Consider the following 17,305-nt stretch of genomic DNA (forward strand, 5'->3'; position numbering starts at 1 on the left):
TCACGGGCGCGACCCCGCCCCCCGGAGTACCCGGATGAGGCAGACCCGGCGCCGGCGGGCGATGCTGCGGCTGTGACAGGGGATGCGCCCCGGTGAGTGGCGGCGGAGGCCGGGGATCCCCGCGGCGGCCGCCAGCCGGACCGGACCGGCGGGGAGGGGGGGGACACGGGGCGGACGGGAGGGGGACGCGGTGGGGGTTGTGGTGGGGGGGGGGCGCCCTTCGCGGTGCCGGGGGCTGCGGGCCCCGCACCCCTCCTCCGATTGGCTGTAAACTGACAACGGGGCAGGTCCCGCCCTCCCCCGCCCGCCGTTGGCTGACGGCGCAGCCCCGCCGCCTCCCGTTGGCGGAAGCGAGTGCCTGTCACTGGCCGGCCCGGCTGGGCTCCGCCCGCCCGGCCACCGCCCTGAGCGAGCCGGTTCCCCCCCCCACCCCGCGTCGCCTTCTGAGGGGCCGGCGGGCAGCCCGGGGCCGCGGGCGGGAGCCGCCGAGGCCGGGGGGGTGTAGGCGGTGTCCGGGCACCCCTTCCCGCCGGGACCGGCCGTGCCTGCCCGGGAGCAGCGGCCTGCGGGGGAACACCCCCCCCCTCCCCTTTTTTAAAGGTATTTTCAGTCGAGCGTGAGGGAAGGAGCCACGTCCGGTGTGGAGGTGCCTTCTCGGCGGCGGAGCGCGGGTTTGCCTTCAGACTCCGGGGTTTGGGCCCCGGGCTGCCCGCTCTCCCCGGGTGCTGGCGGTGCCGGGGCCGTGGGCGCCCGTCCGCCTTCGGAAGGAGACGCGTTTCCTTATTGCACCATCGCCTCTCGCTCCCCCTGGTCGCGGAGACGGCCGTGGGCCTGTGAGCACGTCGGGTTGTGGCAGGTCAGGGGCTCTGGTGGCTGACGGGGAGGGAGGGCGGCTGCGGCCGCGGTAGCAGCCCAATGGTGCGCTTCTGTGGCAAGGGTCAGGGCGAAATTGCAGGATTTGGATGCGATAAACCAAAACTGCCCAACCTATGGAGCCCGTCCAGCTCCTGAGCTATTCCTGGCTGCCCTCTGGTCTGCAAGCGGGTGACTCACCCCCAGGCCTCGCCTTCCCCGGGGCTGTGGCGATCCCTCCCTCATATGTGTGGTAGGAGAGGACACTTGCTTTCCTTGCTCTCCCCTTGAACACGGTGGGCTGTGCTCCCCGTATGTCCCTGGGCTGCCCTGGGGAGGAGGAGAGGGCAGCTAGGACAGCTTTGATGGTGGTGAATTGTTTTTGACTTTGCTCCTTCCTCAGGGCGATTTCTGAATGCAAGGGGATGTAACTGTGTGCGTGTGCAGAAACATGTGGCAGAGTAAGTTCAGCGACTTGCCTGGCTGCTCCCTTTGCAGTCGCTGTGCCTCCTTTGTAGGTGGCTTTGTCCCTGAAGGTGTTTATTTTTCTACCATCCATCCCCAGTCACTGACAGGAAGCTGGACGTATGATTTGCCTCCATTCTCATAAAACACTTGGTAGATCAGATGCCTAGGGTACATCTCTGTCAAATATTTTTCAGTAATTCTGTGAGGGTTTTTCCTCTGAGGCTTTTATCGCCTCCCTCTCAGCTTAGTGAGTCCTGTTGTATTTCGTATAAACATGACCAAACTCGAACAGTCCCTGCCTCGTACTCCCAGTTTGATGAGCTTGACCCGAATCACAGCAGACATGCCGTAAAGGATTAACACATTTGACACAAGAGGAAATACATTACTAGAGTTAGACTTCAGTTAAGTGACTTCCCATTAATGCATCTCTCTCCTTCCTGGGGAGGAGAAGAGCTGTCCTCAGCCACCCGCAGCCCAGCTTTATTGCTCTTGACCAGTTTGCGCTGGGAGTATTTGGTGACTCAGGGTTTCTCTGTTCCCTCTGAAACTGTCTTGACTTGGTCACGAGTGCAGAGGGACAGAGGGCACTTTTGGATCCCTATGGTGTTTATTGCCCTGAGAGGTGGTTAAATATGTGAAACCGTTATAGAAGAGTTCCTTTGATATGTAAGCAATTTTTTTTTCTCCCTCCTCCCCTGCCCCCTGCGAAACAATTCCTGGACACTGCAGAGGGTAGGTGGCCTTGTCAAGGTCAGTGTTTTGTTAGAGATATTAGTAACTGTAAGAGGAAGGAGCTGTCCCAGGGCAGAAAAGTGACTAGGAGGCTTTTGTATTTATTTATTTGTGTTTAAATTTGATGTGTCAGCAATATGACTGCACAGGCATGCTGGTCTATAGTGCCAGTTACCCACACCTATCATATCCTGTAAAAATGCAGTTAAGTAGTGCTTTTTTTGGATTAATAGTGTTAGGTCTGCCCTGGAAGAGATCCTCTGTCTTGCTTTCAGGCCCAGACCTGGCTGGGCTGTGTATTTCTGTTGTATACATGGAGGAAGAGCCAAGGCATTCTCCTTTTGGTTTGCTTACGTGCAGGTTTGATCCTGCATGTCATTGTGAAGGTATGTGTTCAGAGGCATAGTGATTTAGTTTCCTTCCCCCCCTCCCCCCACCTCTTCGGGGTAAAACCCTCTTTCTTTTTTTTTTCTTTTTTTCTTTTTTTCCCCCAACTCTTCAGAGGTTGGAGACGTGAGATAATTTCTCATTTGGTGGAGAAGGGAAGAGATGAGAAACGAAAAGAAGAAAGTGGAGAGAAAACACAAGACTGATGATGTCTGTGACCTTGGTGCCACAAGGAGTCTTGTCTCTGGAGACAGGTCTGGGAGTAGACTACCAAAAAGTACAGCAAGAAAGTACTATTTATTCCCTCAGTCTATTACAGTTATTTTTGAGAAGCAGGGAAAGACAGACTACGGAAAGGAAATGGTCGTTTTACAGTCCTCCTTGATGTTTGTGACACCGCAAACATAATCAAGATAAACTATGAAGTGTGTTCAAGCAAATTGACTTTTCACTACTGTACTGCACTCATCCATGGGCAAAACGAGACATACCCATCAAAGTATATTTTTCTTGATACGATTGTGTCCCTCGAGGGCTCTTCTGTCAATACAGCTCAGCAGCAGATTGTGCTGCTTCCCTCTCCTGATCAACGTAGAGTTTGGGGATTTATTTTTAACTCTTATCTTGTTAAGTGCTTACTGAAGAGACCTAAGGCCCTTGCTGTTGATGGCTGGCCTGTGACTAGCTTTTGGGTAGTATTTTTCAAAACCATTTTCCCCTCCTTGGCACTGGTAGAACTTCAGAGATGTAAAAGCAACAGAATTCACTCCTCTTGGAAGAAACCTGTGCAAAGTGCTTTTCCCTTTAAGTTTCTTGGTCACTTGTCATTCTGCAGTGTCCAGAAGCATCTTAGCCCTCTGGCCACTGCCTTTCCAGGGAATGTCGTCACTGAGATGGTATTAATTGCTGAGATAATAGGGAGGCCCAAGGGACCTGTGTGCTGTCATTTGTTGCAAGCTCTTTGCTGTGCATGTCATAAGCTCTCGGATAAATTCATTGCTTCTGGGTAGGATGCTCTGTAATTTTTCAAGGTTTAAAAAGAAACCAGGCAACTGTGAGTTTGAGAAGATGCAAACTGGGTGGATGGTCTCCAGAGGTGGTGGTGGGGGTGTGCAGCCATGTGGCAGCTTGTGCCAGCTGTCAGCCTCTGTTGCAGAGTCAGGATCAGTGCTCCTGGTGCTCATCATATCTTACTGACTTTCCTAAGAGGTGGTTCTCCAGAGGGCAGAGACTGTGGCAGGGAGAAGCATATCCTTTCACAGCCTTATTTTCCTTCTCAGTTTGCTCTTTACTCTGCACCCTTTTGTTCTGTTCATGGATTCGTCCCTCTGGGGTTCCTGGATATGGAGCTGTGAATTGTTCTCGTGGTCAGGCCCGCATTGTTCTGGGACATGCATGTCTCTGGGGACCTTCCGTTCATCTCTGCAGATACTGAACCTGCATCCGGAGCACCAACCTCTTCAGATTTTCCTTTTTAAGGTGCTTCAGTGGTATTACTTGTGAACAAATAGAGGTTGGATGTCTTAAGGTTCCCATGTTTGTGAAAAGGATGAATGTTTTTTAATACTAAATTCTGATGCCTTTGGTAGTCTTAGCTTGATTTCTGAGAAGAGGCTTCTTGCATCGGTACCTTTCTTCTGGTTTCAAGGCTTCTATCCTAGTGTTGGCTAACTCATCAAGGGTTTTTTTTGCCCCACTGGGTATCATATTTTCACAAGGTGTGTAGGTCTTGGCTGTGTGGTGTAAAGCATACCTGTTTTATCTGATTAATAAGGCTGATTCCACAAGCGGCTGTTGAGATAACAAGGCTCTACTGTATGGTGTTTGGTTATCTTAAAGGCTTTTAGTCTGAACCTGGCACAAAGTTCCTGCAGGTAGGATTTTGTTATCTTCTTCCTCCTGTGCTGTCCAAATTGGAAATCCAGTATTTATTATTACAGCAGAGGAAGGAGTGTTGTGCTGATGCTGTGCTCTGTGACTTTCTTTTTTTTCCTGAAAGCTCATATGCTGCTGTTGTAAGAGGCAAAGAGGCATTTGTTGTGGTTCACCCGAGAACATTCAGTTCAAAAATAGTATTGCAGGAAAAGACAGTGGTTCACTTTCTGAAGCAGTGATGGATGCAGGCAGTCTTCCAAAATGCGTATGAAAATGCCTCCAGCTCCTATTTCAGGATGAGAAAAACAAGCATGAATTGATTGGTGAAATCTAATCCATGGCTTTTGTTTGTTTGTTTTCCATATTCTAATAAGTGAAAGACAATGCAAATTTGCTTTGATTTTTGGCTGGAGTGCTCAGGTTCCTTTGCTTTGAATGCTGATTGGGTTTTGGAAAAAAATCCAGAGCTTCAGGGGTTTGGGGGGGGTTACTTGTTGTTTCTCATGGTTTGAGAAGCTGAAGAATGGTGGAAACAAGATTTCTTCTGCTTTTCTGTCTGTGAATCAGCGTAAAATGGGAAGAGGAAGAAGACCTGGTTGCTGACAGTCCTTCGTGCTTTCCATGGAGGCTCTGGACAGTGCCAGCACTCAACAGCAGAGTCATTCCCTGCAAAAAGGGGATGACTGCGGCAATTACATGGCACTTGGTGGTTTTGGGGACTCTGATAACCAGAATGGGTTGTTATCTGAAGAACTGAAGGCCAGACGTGAGCTTGGCAGAATTTCTTTATCAAGTCCTAGTTTAGGTGGTTACTTGTTTAAAGGTCAATGGACGTTTGCATTGCCTTCAGTGGTGGGGCAGCAAAGCTTAGATGGGGGAGTCTTAGCACTGTAGTTTGTCGCATTTGAGTGGACTTGCTTTGCCTTTGCTTAATTCGTTGGGTTTGGTGTCTGAAAATATTGAGCAAACAGGATTGTGAGGAAGAAAGTTGGTGGTCTATGTGCAGAAAATGACCTCTTAATGAAGGTTAAATAATATTCATTCACTTTGTATCCCAAATATTTATAAGATAGTTTTAAATGGGAGAATGTGGGGTGATTAAAATCAGCGAGAATGGTTTATCCAGCTGCTTGAGATGCTGCAGGTACATCCTGGGTGAATTGCAGCTGCCTCCGAGCAGTACTCGGAATTATTTTGGACATGCTTCTATAGCTCATCCTTACGATGATGCATCGAGTGAATTGAGTTGACTTGAGAGAGGGAAGGAGTGGATTTCTGACTGTGGGAAGGGGTGGGTAAAAGTCTAAACATTGTGTTATATTTCAAGCTTAGTGTTTTGTTCTGATATTTGATCCAAACCCTAGCAGCAGCCTCCAGTCACATGGAGAGCCCGGGAAGCTTTTTTAGGGTACTGTGTTACACTTCAAGCTGTGTTTGTGTTTTCATGACTTAGCTGAAAGGTGCCTTGATAAACATTTTGGTTTGGCCTTGAACGCAAGATTCCTTAAGCTACTTGAAAAATACTGTCTGCATGTTTGTTTGTTTACTTCTGCTACAAGTTGGATTCAGCCTTTGGCTCTTTTAATACCCAGAGGATACTGAGCATCTCGCTTGTAAGGATGCTTTTGGAGGTGGGAAACCAGATTTGTCCTGTACAAAACCCCTTAGATTTAGAGAAGTCCTTAATCTACAAGATGCATTTTTTTTACAGTGATTGCAGCGTGGAAAAGCTGTTCCATTTTAAGAGTGGAGAGTTACTCTGTCCCACTGACTGTGTAAGGGGGGGCTTGAAAGGAGCCACTGCATTTTGAACATAGTTCTTGTTTGAGAGCTGCTTCGGATCCTGGAGTTATGCCCGTGTAGCTGAGTTTTCCCAGGGCGCTGCGTGAATGCTAAGCTGTGTTGTAATGAATTCGAGTGGGCAGCAGCATAAGCCTGCTCTCATTTTCCCTGGAAGACGCTGCTGCATTGTCTTGTCTGTATCCTGAAAGCCTCAGTGTTGTTTGTCAAAGGCTTGATTCTGCAAGTGCCACGTATGCAAAGAAGCCCGTGAATAGGAGGGACTTGCTGTGCTGGTTCTCAGCTCCTCACATAATGCCCAGAGCTGGGATAACCGGCAACAGGCTGAAGCAAAGCAGTTTTTGTTAAACTCTTGGTATTCTGTGGGCATCTGCTCTCCCACACGTGAGATGTTTAAAATTGTCTAGTTATGTTCTGATAATGCCTAGGAGTTGCTTTCTGCCAGGCATATACATATGCTTAGATAGGCCCGTGTTTTTGCACCATAAATAGAGGGAATGGGCCAAGGTTGGACTTGATGATCTTAGAGGTCTTTTCCAAACTTAATGATTTGATTTGATTTGAAGGTTGGCAGAAGTGATTTACTCATGGCTACGTGTGTGCTGGTGGCAGGTTTGGAAGCTGTCTGCATCTCCCAACTCTCAGACTAGTATTTTGGCCCTGAACCACCTGGTTTGCAGAGTGTGTATAGGTGGTGGTCTCTCTTTCTCTTGTCCCCCATGCACGTGGCGGAAGGCAAGTCATGTAACTGTGTACAAAAACTGTGATATGGATGTTGGACCTTAGTGTTGCACACTGGCATTAGCACCTGGTATAGGTGTTTATGCAGTTAGCAGATCAAAAATCTATGCTGATAGCGTCAGGCATGATGGTAGTCATCGGGCTTGGGTAATCATGAGCTGTCACCTGCTTAACCAAGGTGGGCAGGGGATGGTAGACTTGGAAAAGGTCAGCTTGCTCCCACGGGGTGGGTTTGGGAAGGAAGAGTTGCTGCCAAGGGGCTTGAAGTACCGCAGGGTTGAATCTCCTCCCTCTGGTTCTAAAAGGAAAGGGTCTTTTGACAAGGGAGGGGGGCAAAAACTATCTTCTGCATCAGCAGCTAGTGACTCTGTAAGCACTTGTGGGACCCCGACAGCCCTTCCCGCTTCTCAGGCAGACTGCCTGTTTGCAGGGATTCCTCAGATGTTTATTTCCAAGGGTGTGCCCCGGGTCAGCAGACAGGAAGGAGTCTTGGGCCCAGGCGTACCTTATCTCTTCTACTTCTAGGAAATGATGTAAGGTACTTCCTTGTACAAACTTTTCTGTAAACGCATCCTGAATTTTGCTGACGGGTGGTTTACTGACTGTTTACCCTTTGAGGTCAGCTCCTCTGGAGCCGCGGGAGCTGACCCTGTTCTGTGCTATGCCTCATTTATTTTGGGGAAAATGTGCTGCTTGCTGATCTAAGCCTCTCTGAGTGCACCGGTTTAGAGCCGAGTGCCTTAAAGGGAAAGGTGAGAAGGTTTTACTGAAATGATTTCAGTGAGATCAGTGCAGGACTGATGTTATGGACAGCACGCAGCCACGCAGCGGTAGCCGAGCTGAGCTGACCTCTTCCTGGCAATCTAAATTGCAGTTCAGGAGCTGCCTGACGCGCGTGCCTGAGTCACAGCAGATGTCTGCCTTCCTTAATGCACCCGGCTGCGAAACCGCCACAGTTTGGGAGGTGATTCATGGGCTATACCTCCACTGTAAACAGTCTTTTGCATAGGACTTATGATTTGTCCTTGTGTTGTGATTAAGCAGCCTTGGTAACAGGTGCAAGCAAGTACACCCGAAGAAATTTTTTATCTGAAGAGGTACAGCAGCACTGAAAGTGTATGTGCTAGGGGGAATTATAATGGCTCCACATATGTGTTTTAGTTTCTCAGTACAGGGCAATGCAGAAAATGAAACACCATCAGTTCTCTCAGGCAGCATGGAGACCTGATTCATGGCAAACTTGCTTCTACAATAAAGCTGTAAAGCTAAATAAACACAGTGCGAGAGTTGGGGTGGTTTTGAGGTGCTTAGCACCCTCTGTATAAATGTGATCTCGTGCCCTTGGATTGTGGCAGCTGCTGTCTCAGCTGAAGAACAAATGTGCCAGCTCTGCCTCACTTTATTTCTGAGCTAAATGCCAGTCTCTGAAATGAGCCTGTCTGCCCTCTGATGAAAGCATGGGATTGTTTTGTCCCACTTTTAGGTTTCTAAAATGTGGGTCACTGAGATGCAGGACATATTAGTGTGACAATTTTAGGCCTGAAGGGACAGTGTTGGCTATTGATGGCTGTTAGAGTGTGAAAGTCAGGACTTCTAGGTCAGCTATTGCTGATTGATGAGCTTGATGCAAGCGTTGTTTAAAGCCTCTGCCTTACGGAGAGAAGAGCTTGGTTTCACCTTATTCTTTTCTGGGTATTAATAACAGAATTTGAGTCTTGGCTTTTGGGGAGGAAAAAAAAGATCCCTACCCATAGAAGAGTTGTGGGATTGCTTGGGGAGAGCTCAGAAATGGTACATGGTGTGGTGCATCTCCTGGCTGCAGTCAGGAACTGTGCTTATCTGAACATTTCTCTTGGTCCTGCTGTGTATGGCAGGACTATGACCACCACTTCATCATCTTCTTCAGCTTCTGAGTCCTGGTGTGTGTTGAAGCCTCAGAAGTCTTGTGTCCCACCGGACTGTGTATTGCTCCGTTCCTGAGCAGCAGTATAAAAAGTACACATTGGGTTGCATTTCTTACACCAGCTAATAGCCGAGCAGCAATGCAAATGGCATCCAGTGGTCCAAGCAGCTGAAGAAAGGAGGTCCTCATCCAGAGAGTGTGGTCCGCCTGCCTCGGTGTGGGAAACTGGTCCTCTGAACACTTCCAGGGTGGAAGCACTGTTGTATGACGTGACCATGTAATTTTATGAGAGAGGCTGGTCTTTCTTGTCTGTTTGAGAGGACAGAGGGAGCAAAACTACGTGGATAACTTCTGTTACCTGCATGCTTTTTACACAAAAGCAGGAATTAGCTAGGACTCAACATGGGAAGAGTAAATTGAATTTTAATCTCCATAGCACAGCGTGTTAGCGGTTGACCTCAGAGTGTTTGTCCTCATTCATTACGTGCCTTTGCAGCTCTAATAGGAGTTGTAGTGTGCATTGCTATGTTGGCAACAGGAGGCAAAAATCTCTTTAAGAACATTTTATGAACGAAAGTGGAAACTGTGATAGCTGTAAATTTTAATATCCTTACCAGCTGTGGTCCTAAGTGGGCTTGTGGCATTAACTACTGTTTCAGTGGTAGGTACAATATACAGCCAAAATTTCTGGTCTCATTTCAGGCTGCAGCATGAGCGTTTCCAGAAGCTGGATAAAATTACATTGCTTGTTGCGGCAGGTCTCTGTGCTGAATGATGCTTGTTAGGGATCGTTAACATCCTGCTTGTGGGTGCCAAAACTGGATGCTGCTGTTAGAAAGGCCGTGGTGGTGAAGCCCAGTACTTAGAGCAGTTTTGGGGATGATCTGCCTGTCTATTTATCCTGAGTGTATTCTTATGTTTGTATCCTGCAGGTTGTATTGATCATGGACACTGAAGAAATCCCGGCTTTTTCGAGTCTAAAGGAGGAAACTGCGTATTGGAAAGAGCTTTCCTTGAAGTACAAACAAAGGTACTGTTGTAGATTTGCAGGCTGGTTTTGGTTCTTAATGACTGGAACATTGTTTAATCTATTTCTCTGCAAGGCCGCACCAAGATAGTATTAGATATTTTAGAAAGAATCTCTGCATTTCCAGCTTTAAATCCAGCTTTAAAATTTCCAGCCTTGTGGGAGCTGACTGTTTCTTGCACAGTGTTACCATGCTGTGAACTCCAGGCTACGTTTCAAGCGTGTTTGAGCAAGAGCAGAGCCCTTTTGCGATGATGTGCATCTCTTTATAGTTAAACTGCTGCCTTAAGTAGTATCTTGATGTTTTATCATAAGAAGGTGCCTTTGGGCTTGCCTTGTATCATTACTGTTCCCTCAAGCTTCTTTTAGTTGAATTACTGGTGTGAAATGTGGCTGATTTGGTGTCTGCTGCAATTTATTGAAGTGTGTTGTAGCTCGTAGTCCAGCCTGTACTGGCATGGACTGGTTTGCATCTTTTAGGGGACACAGGGCTTTTTGTTACCAAAAATGACAAGAGAGGTTGTTGTCTTGAGTAATGCTGTGCTTCTTGGGGGGGGTGGGGTTTGGGGTTTTTCTGGAGTGGGGGGCATTGGAGGCTCCCAGTTTATTTTCTTTGGAAAGCTTTCCTTGCATTCAGTATTACTTGTGCAATTGAGATGAAGCCAGTTAAAGTTCTCTCAAGACCAGAGAGCCCAAGGTACAAGCTGTTGTTTTGTTTGGTTTTGGTGCCTTTTTTTTAGGGAGGGGGTGGGCATGTGGAGGGTCCTGTCCACATGGAGAAACCTAAGCTGGTTTGGGGTGTCAGAAAATTCTCTCTTGGACACCAGTGGATATTTTGTTTCCTAAAACCTTTTTAGTTTTCTCTGCTGCTTGCTAAAAGCTGAGCTACTACATATGGTAAAGATGCAAATTTAATAAGCAAAGTATGTGGAGTGGCTACTTTTAGTGTTTAATAACTTGCAGCAGTATAAGGTAGGTATGTGCTGGCTTCCTGCCACAGCGTTCAATACCCTAAGACTCAAACCTTCCCGCTTTTCAAGAGCCTTAAATTTCCAGGTAGTGCAGAGATCCAGAAACTGTTGTTCTCTCTTCCAGTTTTTGACCAAAACCGGGTTAAATGTTAGTTTAATTCATTGACTCTATCCTACTAGCAGTAAAATCTAATGGAGTACAAAGTGGTTGTCAGCCTCCCATGAATCCTGCAAATAGCTTTGATACAAGTTTGTATTCACACATGCATTTAATGTAGCTGTTTGTTTGATGTAAGAGGATTAATTTCCTTTTATAGCTAAGCTTAATGATGTAATTCCTCTATTTCCCCATTTTTCATTTTCCCCTTAGAGGTCTATGGATGACACTTAAGTACTTCAAAACTCTTGTTTTTTCAGCTTATTATTTTAAAAGAGCTGTGGATTTTGTTTTAACTTGGGAGATACTGGATTTTCAACTGATTAAATCCTTTCCTCACAGCTTCCAGGAAGCTCGTGAAGAGCTGGCTGAGTTTCAGGAGGGAAGCAGAGAATTAGAAGCTGAGTTGGAGGCACAGCTAGTGCAAGCTGAGCAGAGGAATAGAGATTTGCAAGCAGATAACCAAAGACTGAAGTATGAAGTGGAAACGTTAAAGGTAGGTCTTTTCTGTAACAGCATTGCCTCTTCTTACAGATATGTCTTGGATCTCATTTTAGATTGTCTGATCTGTTCTTGGCCACTGAATATCCAAATGAAGTAAAGAAATTGTCTGTTTAAGATTCAGACTTGGGTATGGCATGTACTCCAAATAAGGCCAGCAACTTAGCAGGGAAATTTCTGGCAGAATTTTTCTTGTTCGCATTATGAAACTTTTCATGGAGTCTGTGCTCATTTGTTTGAATTCTTTAGGCTTTGCCAAGTAGTAGCTTTATTAGTTACACTGGCAACATCATAGCAACAGGGTACACAACACAAGCATGTTTTGTCAGACCACTGTGTTATCATCTTTCTTGGCATACTAGGTTTTTTTGCCCAGAAGGTCTCCTTGGTTTTATGAGACATTAAAGAAAGGTGAAGATGGGTGATTTGTGCATATCTTTCAGAGAAAATCTCTTGATTCTTTCTTAACAGCCCTATTTGTGGAGACAGGAATTGCATAAGGATCTGCATATGCAGAAGGTGACTTTTAATTGATCCCTCTGTGTTAACAATTTCTTGCCTCTTTTGGAGGTTGGGTTGGTTTAGCGAAGGCAAAGGTTGGAAATTTACCCAGTGGAAATAAAGTTTATGGCATTACTTGTATGCGCATCCAGTCCCAGCTAAATCTGTAAGGTCAGTACGTGTTTTATAACGTCAGTATTTCTTCTATAAGCCCCTACCCATACCCTCAGAGCTGGTGAGAGCATGTTTGGGAATGAATTCTTCCAGGCTTTTGAAGATGAGCTTGTGGACCTGGAGGTTTTGTAACAGATTTCAGTGGCTCTCATTTTTGTTAATGGCAATGTCAGACAAGTTCTGGAAACAGTGTGACTATTGTCAAGGGAGAGGCACTGAAAGGGAGGCTGTGCAGTTAGGTTTCTCTCTGGCTTCCTAGATGTTTGAGGCTTCAGAGCAGCTGTCAGTGCAGGCTGTTGGGAACAGATGCAGGGATGCATCTCTGATCAGCCAGCTGTGTCGTGGTGAGATGTCTGCGTACAATGCAGCATCTGTGATTTTATACTGTGTCTAGTTCTGATGTTCAGAGCATGTTCCTTCTAACTCTCCAGTTTTTCTCTGTATTACCAGCAATCCCACATCAGCAGACTGCAGGGAGTATGTTACTTTCTTTGTCCCCTTTTACTGCTGCTGGTTTGGAGAGTGTATGCGACTGATACTTATCTGCTACTTCTTTCTTTCAGGAGAAACTGGAGCACCAGTATGCACAAAGTTACAAGCAAGTGTCGTTGTTAGAGGATGACCTGAGCCAGACACGGGCCATTAAAGATCAGCTGCATAAGTATGTGAGGGAGCTGGAGCAGGCCAACGATGACTTGGAACGTGCAAAGAGGTGAAGGCTGCAAACCTCTTCTTTCCTTAAAGTCTTCACTAGATCTTTTCTTTGCTACTCAGATTGATCATTTTATTACTCCTTAAAAGGGAAAATAACACACACTCAAAAAACCCCAAAGAAACCCCAAGACATTTGATTCTTTGAACCGTGCAGTTTACCCTTGGAGTTCACCTCCATCAGCTGGTAGCGTTATGTTACAGCAAGAGAGGCAGAGGGAGGAAAGTGCTTCATGTTCTTGTGAGAAGCAAACAGTGCAAGCAGGCTTAGAGCAAACCAGGCCAGTGCACTGCTTTTGATACTTCCAGCTAGGTGACTCTTATAATATATTTGTGATCCTTGTAGCTCAAAGCCCCTTTGAAGTAAGAAGCTAATGCTTTACATAGTCCCTGTTAAATAAAGCAGGCCAAAGGAGTCTCCTCTTCCCTTGCATAACAGCTTAATGACTGTAGGGAACAACTGTGTCCTGTATAAGTGCATAATGTGAACAAGCTGCTGTTAGAAACACCCAGTTTGGGAGTAGGTCATGCTTCCATTTTGCTGAATGGGATTTTTGTCATTGATTCAGTGGGACCAGGAATGAGCCTCTGGCTATCTGGCAAAAAGATCTGAGAGCTGAGGCCCTGTTTCCACAAGGCTCTTAACCTCATGACTAACTTTTGACACACATGAGTTATCCCACTGAAATCATGGAACAAATTGGGTCTTAGGTAATATCCCAGTGCCCTGCTTTCTGCATTTGCTGGGCTGTTGCCTGTCCAGAGCTCTGGAGAGTACAGCACCACCTGAGCTAATGCACTGATGAAATGTATGGCTTTGGAGCATGACTTGGGAAAAATGGAGATGGGTGCGCTGGACTGGCTCTTTCCCAGCTCTTTGGTACATCTCTGAGAGCCGGATGGTATCATGTTCTTTTCATCTTATTCTCCTGCTTTGGAGTTTATTAGTCCTTTCTAAGAAGCATTTCCATAGCTTTCAAATGACTAACTTGAATGTAGGCCCTGCTAACATTTTTCTTCTATTATGTTTTTGAATACTCTTTTATGTTGTCTGAGCTGAAGAACCTAATATTCTGGATTTTGTTTCTAGGGCAACAATAGTTTCATTGGAAGACTTTGAACAAAGGCTGAACCAAGCTATTGAGAGAAATGCGTTTTTAGAAAGTGAACTGGATGACAAGGAATCGTTGCTAGTTTCTGTACAGAGATTAAAGGATGAAGCGAGAGGTATGGCTTGCTTGATTAGTTCTGTGTCTTGGTACATTGTTGGCTTGCTAAGAGAGAAGTGTAGCAACCAAAGCTCATGTTTATAGAAAGCCTCACATAATGAGACTTGAACTGGATGTGTAATGTAAGCATTAGGTATTACTAACAGTATGCTCTCTATTCTTTGTATGTCCAATGTAGCTAGGAGAAAAAATTTCCTCATGTAGGGCAAAATTAATACCAGATTCATTCAGGATTTTTAACACAGGTAAGTACAACAATACTATGTTCCACAGATGTAATAGAATTGAGGAAGTGTGCTTCAAAAGTTCCCACTCGCTGTGGTTTTATGCCTTGTATAGGAAGGGAAAGCACAGGAGATGACAGGGAAATGCATGATAAATGGTTAAATAACTTTCTTTAAAAATCCTGTCTCTTGTGTTCCTTCTAAACCTCTTGGAAATTGCCTGGTTTATTTAAGATATTCCAGTAAAGACTGTGGTTAGACCTGTGGGATCAGAGGTGTTTGGGATAGTGTTCTGGGATATGATCGGGAGTTGGGAATTCCCCAGTAGGATTTCCCCAGTAGGATATCACACTGAGGGTGCTGGGGAAGCTTTTTTTTTTTTAATGGTTGGTGGAAACTGATTTCTCTTAATAGTGGGGATGATCTGCGCATAAGCCTGTGCCTGCCATTAATGTAGTTTAGAGATCAGTGGTTTTCAACTTTGTTTCCCTAGTGAAGCTTTCTAAAATAATTCCTCAGTTAAGGCCTAGACCTCAGTGTAAGACAACATACTTGACAACAGGCTGTGATTTTTTTTGTTGTTGTTCTCCGTTGTGAACCTCTTTGAAGCAAGCTTGTGCCCCACAAATTGAAAGCCTCTATTGGAAGCACAGCAGTTTTATAATAAGTATGAAAAAGGTGATTAAGTATTTTCTGAGGAAATGTATGTATTGTAATTTGGAGTTAGGGCAGTAGTACTGGAAAAACCAGCAAAACCTAGGGGATTGTTTTCTAGAACACTGGAATAATCGACAAAAAAGACATCTTGTTTCTTGGATGAGTCACTTGGAAATTTTTAGCATTTGTTAGGGTAGCAAAGCTGCATGTTATTCCTCCTGACAGCAAGCAGGAACACTAGCCACTAAAAACTGATATGGTGTCAAACTGAAATACAACATTTCTGATTGAACAGCCATAAATCCTTTTCTAGGAGTCCAAATAGACTTGCATTTCAGCTGTGCTGTTTTACTTAAAATCAGTTCTAAATATTTATGATAACTTTAAAAGCTGTAATGTACAACTAATTTTGCTCTTGCACATTGTACCAAATTGAGGCAAGGAATAAGAGGTCTGTGAAAGATTAAGTTGCTCTACCCAAAAAGGAACAACTGCCTTGTAACATATTGTTTATTTGCATCTAGTCCCTTCTAAGGATTTTGTAGATTCATTGCTGAGCTGTGCTGGATGCTCTTTGTAGCAAATATGTGTGGAAATGGGAGGGGACAAGATAAGGGTAAGCAGCAGTCTGGAGAGGAGGTGAGAATAAAACATGGGTTTCCTAATCTCCAGTCTCTTTCCCTGTCGTTTGGACTACTCGGCCTCTCCAGTTTGCTCTTTTACTTGTCGAGGCATCAAGAAACTGGATACAACCCTTTGACTGTCTTTGGCTAGTGTGGAGTCCTGTGGATTATTAAGTGGAATAATAACGTGGGGAATTGGAAACACAAGAATAGGTCATTCCTCCCTTTTTCCAACCTCAGTTTGAGCAGGAGCTGAACGTAGTTCAGCAGTCATTTGTGACCAGCTACAGTTTTTGTAACAGACTTTCCATGGGACTCGCACTACAGATGGGGAAAACACTGAGGCTAAGTCACCTGTCATGCTCGCTGGGACCATGGAGCTCTCTGGTCTGAGGAGGGCTCTGTTTGCTGCCTCTCTACTCCCAGCTGTAATGGGAAGTGATGGTATTTGGCTGTGACTGCTCTGAGGTGGGGGTCCTCACTGCTGGAGAAAGCCAGCAGCAGGCAATTAATATAGGGTTGTTGCAAAGTGTCTCCTCCTCCTCCCTCCCAAATGAATGGAGAGGGTATTTGTTATAGAAATCAGTCACTAATCTGTATTTTGGGGGTTTTGTTTTTTTTTCTTCTCTCAACTTTTAGATTTACGGCAAGAGCTAGCAGTACGGGAAAGACAACAAGAAGTCACTCGAAAGTCAGCACCCAGTTCTCCGACTCTAGACTGTGAAAAGATGGATTCGGCTGTCCAGGCGTCTCTCTCCTTGCCAGCTACGCCCGTTGGAAAAGGATCAGAAAACAGTTTTCCTTCCCCAAAAGGTATAATTCATAGAAACTGTGTCTAGTTGTTTGGCAGTATGTTCAGCTTGGTAACAATTTCAGACCAGTTGCTTGTTTGTGAATTTGAAGTAAATGTAGGTACGTGTGGATCCCACATGCATTGCATAAGGTGTGTTTAAATCCTGGGGTAGCATCGGGTGCATTTAAGGAGTACAATGAGTAAATAGCGTGGAAAAGGACAGTGAAGCTTAGATACTGCTTGGGGGGTGGGGAGAGGTGGGTGTTTGCACTCTGCAGTAGATGCCTGCAGTAGAGCATTTAGGATTGCAGGGAAATGCAGTGACTGATATTTCTGCTTAAATGTGGAGTAGCAGTGGTGGGTAAACAGGGGTCAGTAATTTTGACAGTCTAGATTCTCTGTTACCACACATACTTTTCAGAGGTCCTGTTTTCTCTGTGAGGCAGCAGGATGTTAGTCCACTCCCCTTCCCCATCTGGAAGGCTCTGGACAGTCACAAGGATTAATACATTATTTTTCAAATTAGAAAGAGTAGATTCCAGAGAAAGCTCTAGCTGGATTAGATGGATTGCAGGCAATAACCTTGCAGATGCAGAGTGCATGAACTCTGCGTGTAGGTCTAATGGGAAAGAGGGCAGTGGACAGGAATTAAGCTTTTAATTTTTCCATGGCTAGTGATAATGTAGTCTGTGTGTTATTGTGGGGTAATTGTACAAAGAGTCTGCAGTAAGATTTTTAGATTTACCTTTTTATGTAGAAGTTGATTTATTTAAATTAAAAAAAAAAAGCAAACCCAACTGTGGCAGAGTGGAGCATATAATAAAATGTGTCTGTGTTTGCAGCTATACCAAATGGATTTGGTACCAGCCCCCTTACTCCTTCAGCTAGAATATCTGCACTCAACATTGTGGGAGATCTGTTACGGAAAGTGGGGGTGAGTGCTCTGAACCGAAATATTCCTAGCTCTGTGCTGCTG

The 17,305-nt window shown here is 45.5% G+C and overlaps 1 protein-coding gene across 5 annotated transcripts in view; it reads left to right on the forward strand.

Moving 5' to 3' along the window:
- NDEL1 (nudE neurodevelopment protein 1 like 1) overlaps positions 1-17,305 on the forward strand; it is a 30,001-nt gene continuing 12,696 nt past the window's right edge. For 2 of the 5 annotated variants that reach the window (XM_075044855.1, XM_075044851.1), the window contains exons 1-7: positions 1-92; positions 9,694-9,791; positions 11,259-11,412; positions 12,656-12,804; positions 13,894-14,030; positions 16,176-16,349; positions 17,172-17,263. In XM_075044855.1, coding sequence (XP_074900956.1) covers positions 9,706-9,791; positions 11,259-11,412; positions 12,656-12,804; positions 13,894-14,030; positions 16,176-16,349; positions 17,172-17,263 — 792 coding nt within the window. In that variant the 5' untranslated portion in view covers positions 1-92; positions 9,694-9,705. Of the gene's footprint in view, positions 93-441; positions 601-681; positions 857-2,567; positions 2,697-9,693; positions 9,792-11,258; positions 11,413-12,655; positions 12,805-13,893; positions 14,031-16,175; positions 16,350-17,171; positions 17,264-17,305 lie in introns of those variants that run through there. The other 3 variants (XM_075044852.1, XM_075044853.1, XM_075044854.1) reach the window with 3 other exon arrangements.

Source organism: Buteo buteo, chromosome 13, assembly GCF_964188355.1.
Source record: "Buteo buteo chromosome 13, bButBut1.hap1.1, whole genome shotgun sequence".
Lineage (NCBI taxonomy): Eukaryota > Metazoa > Chordata > Aves > Accipitriformes > Accipitridae > Buteo > Buteo buteo.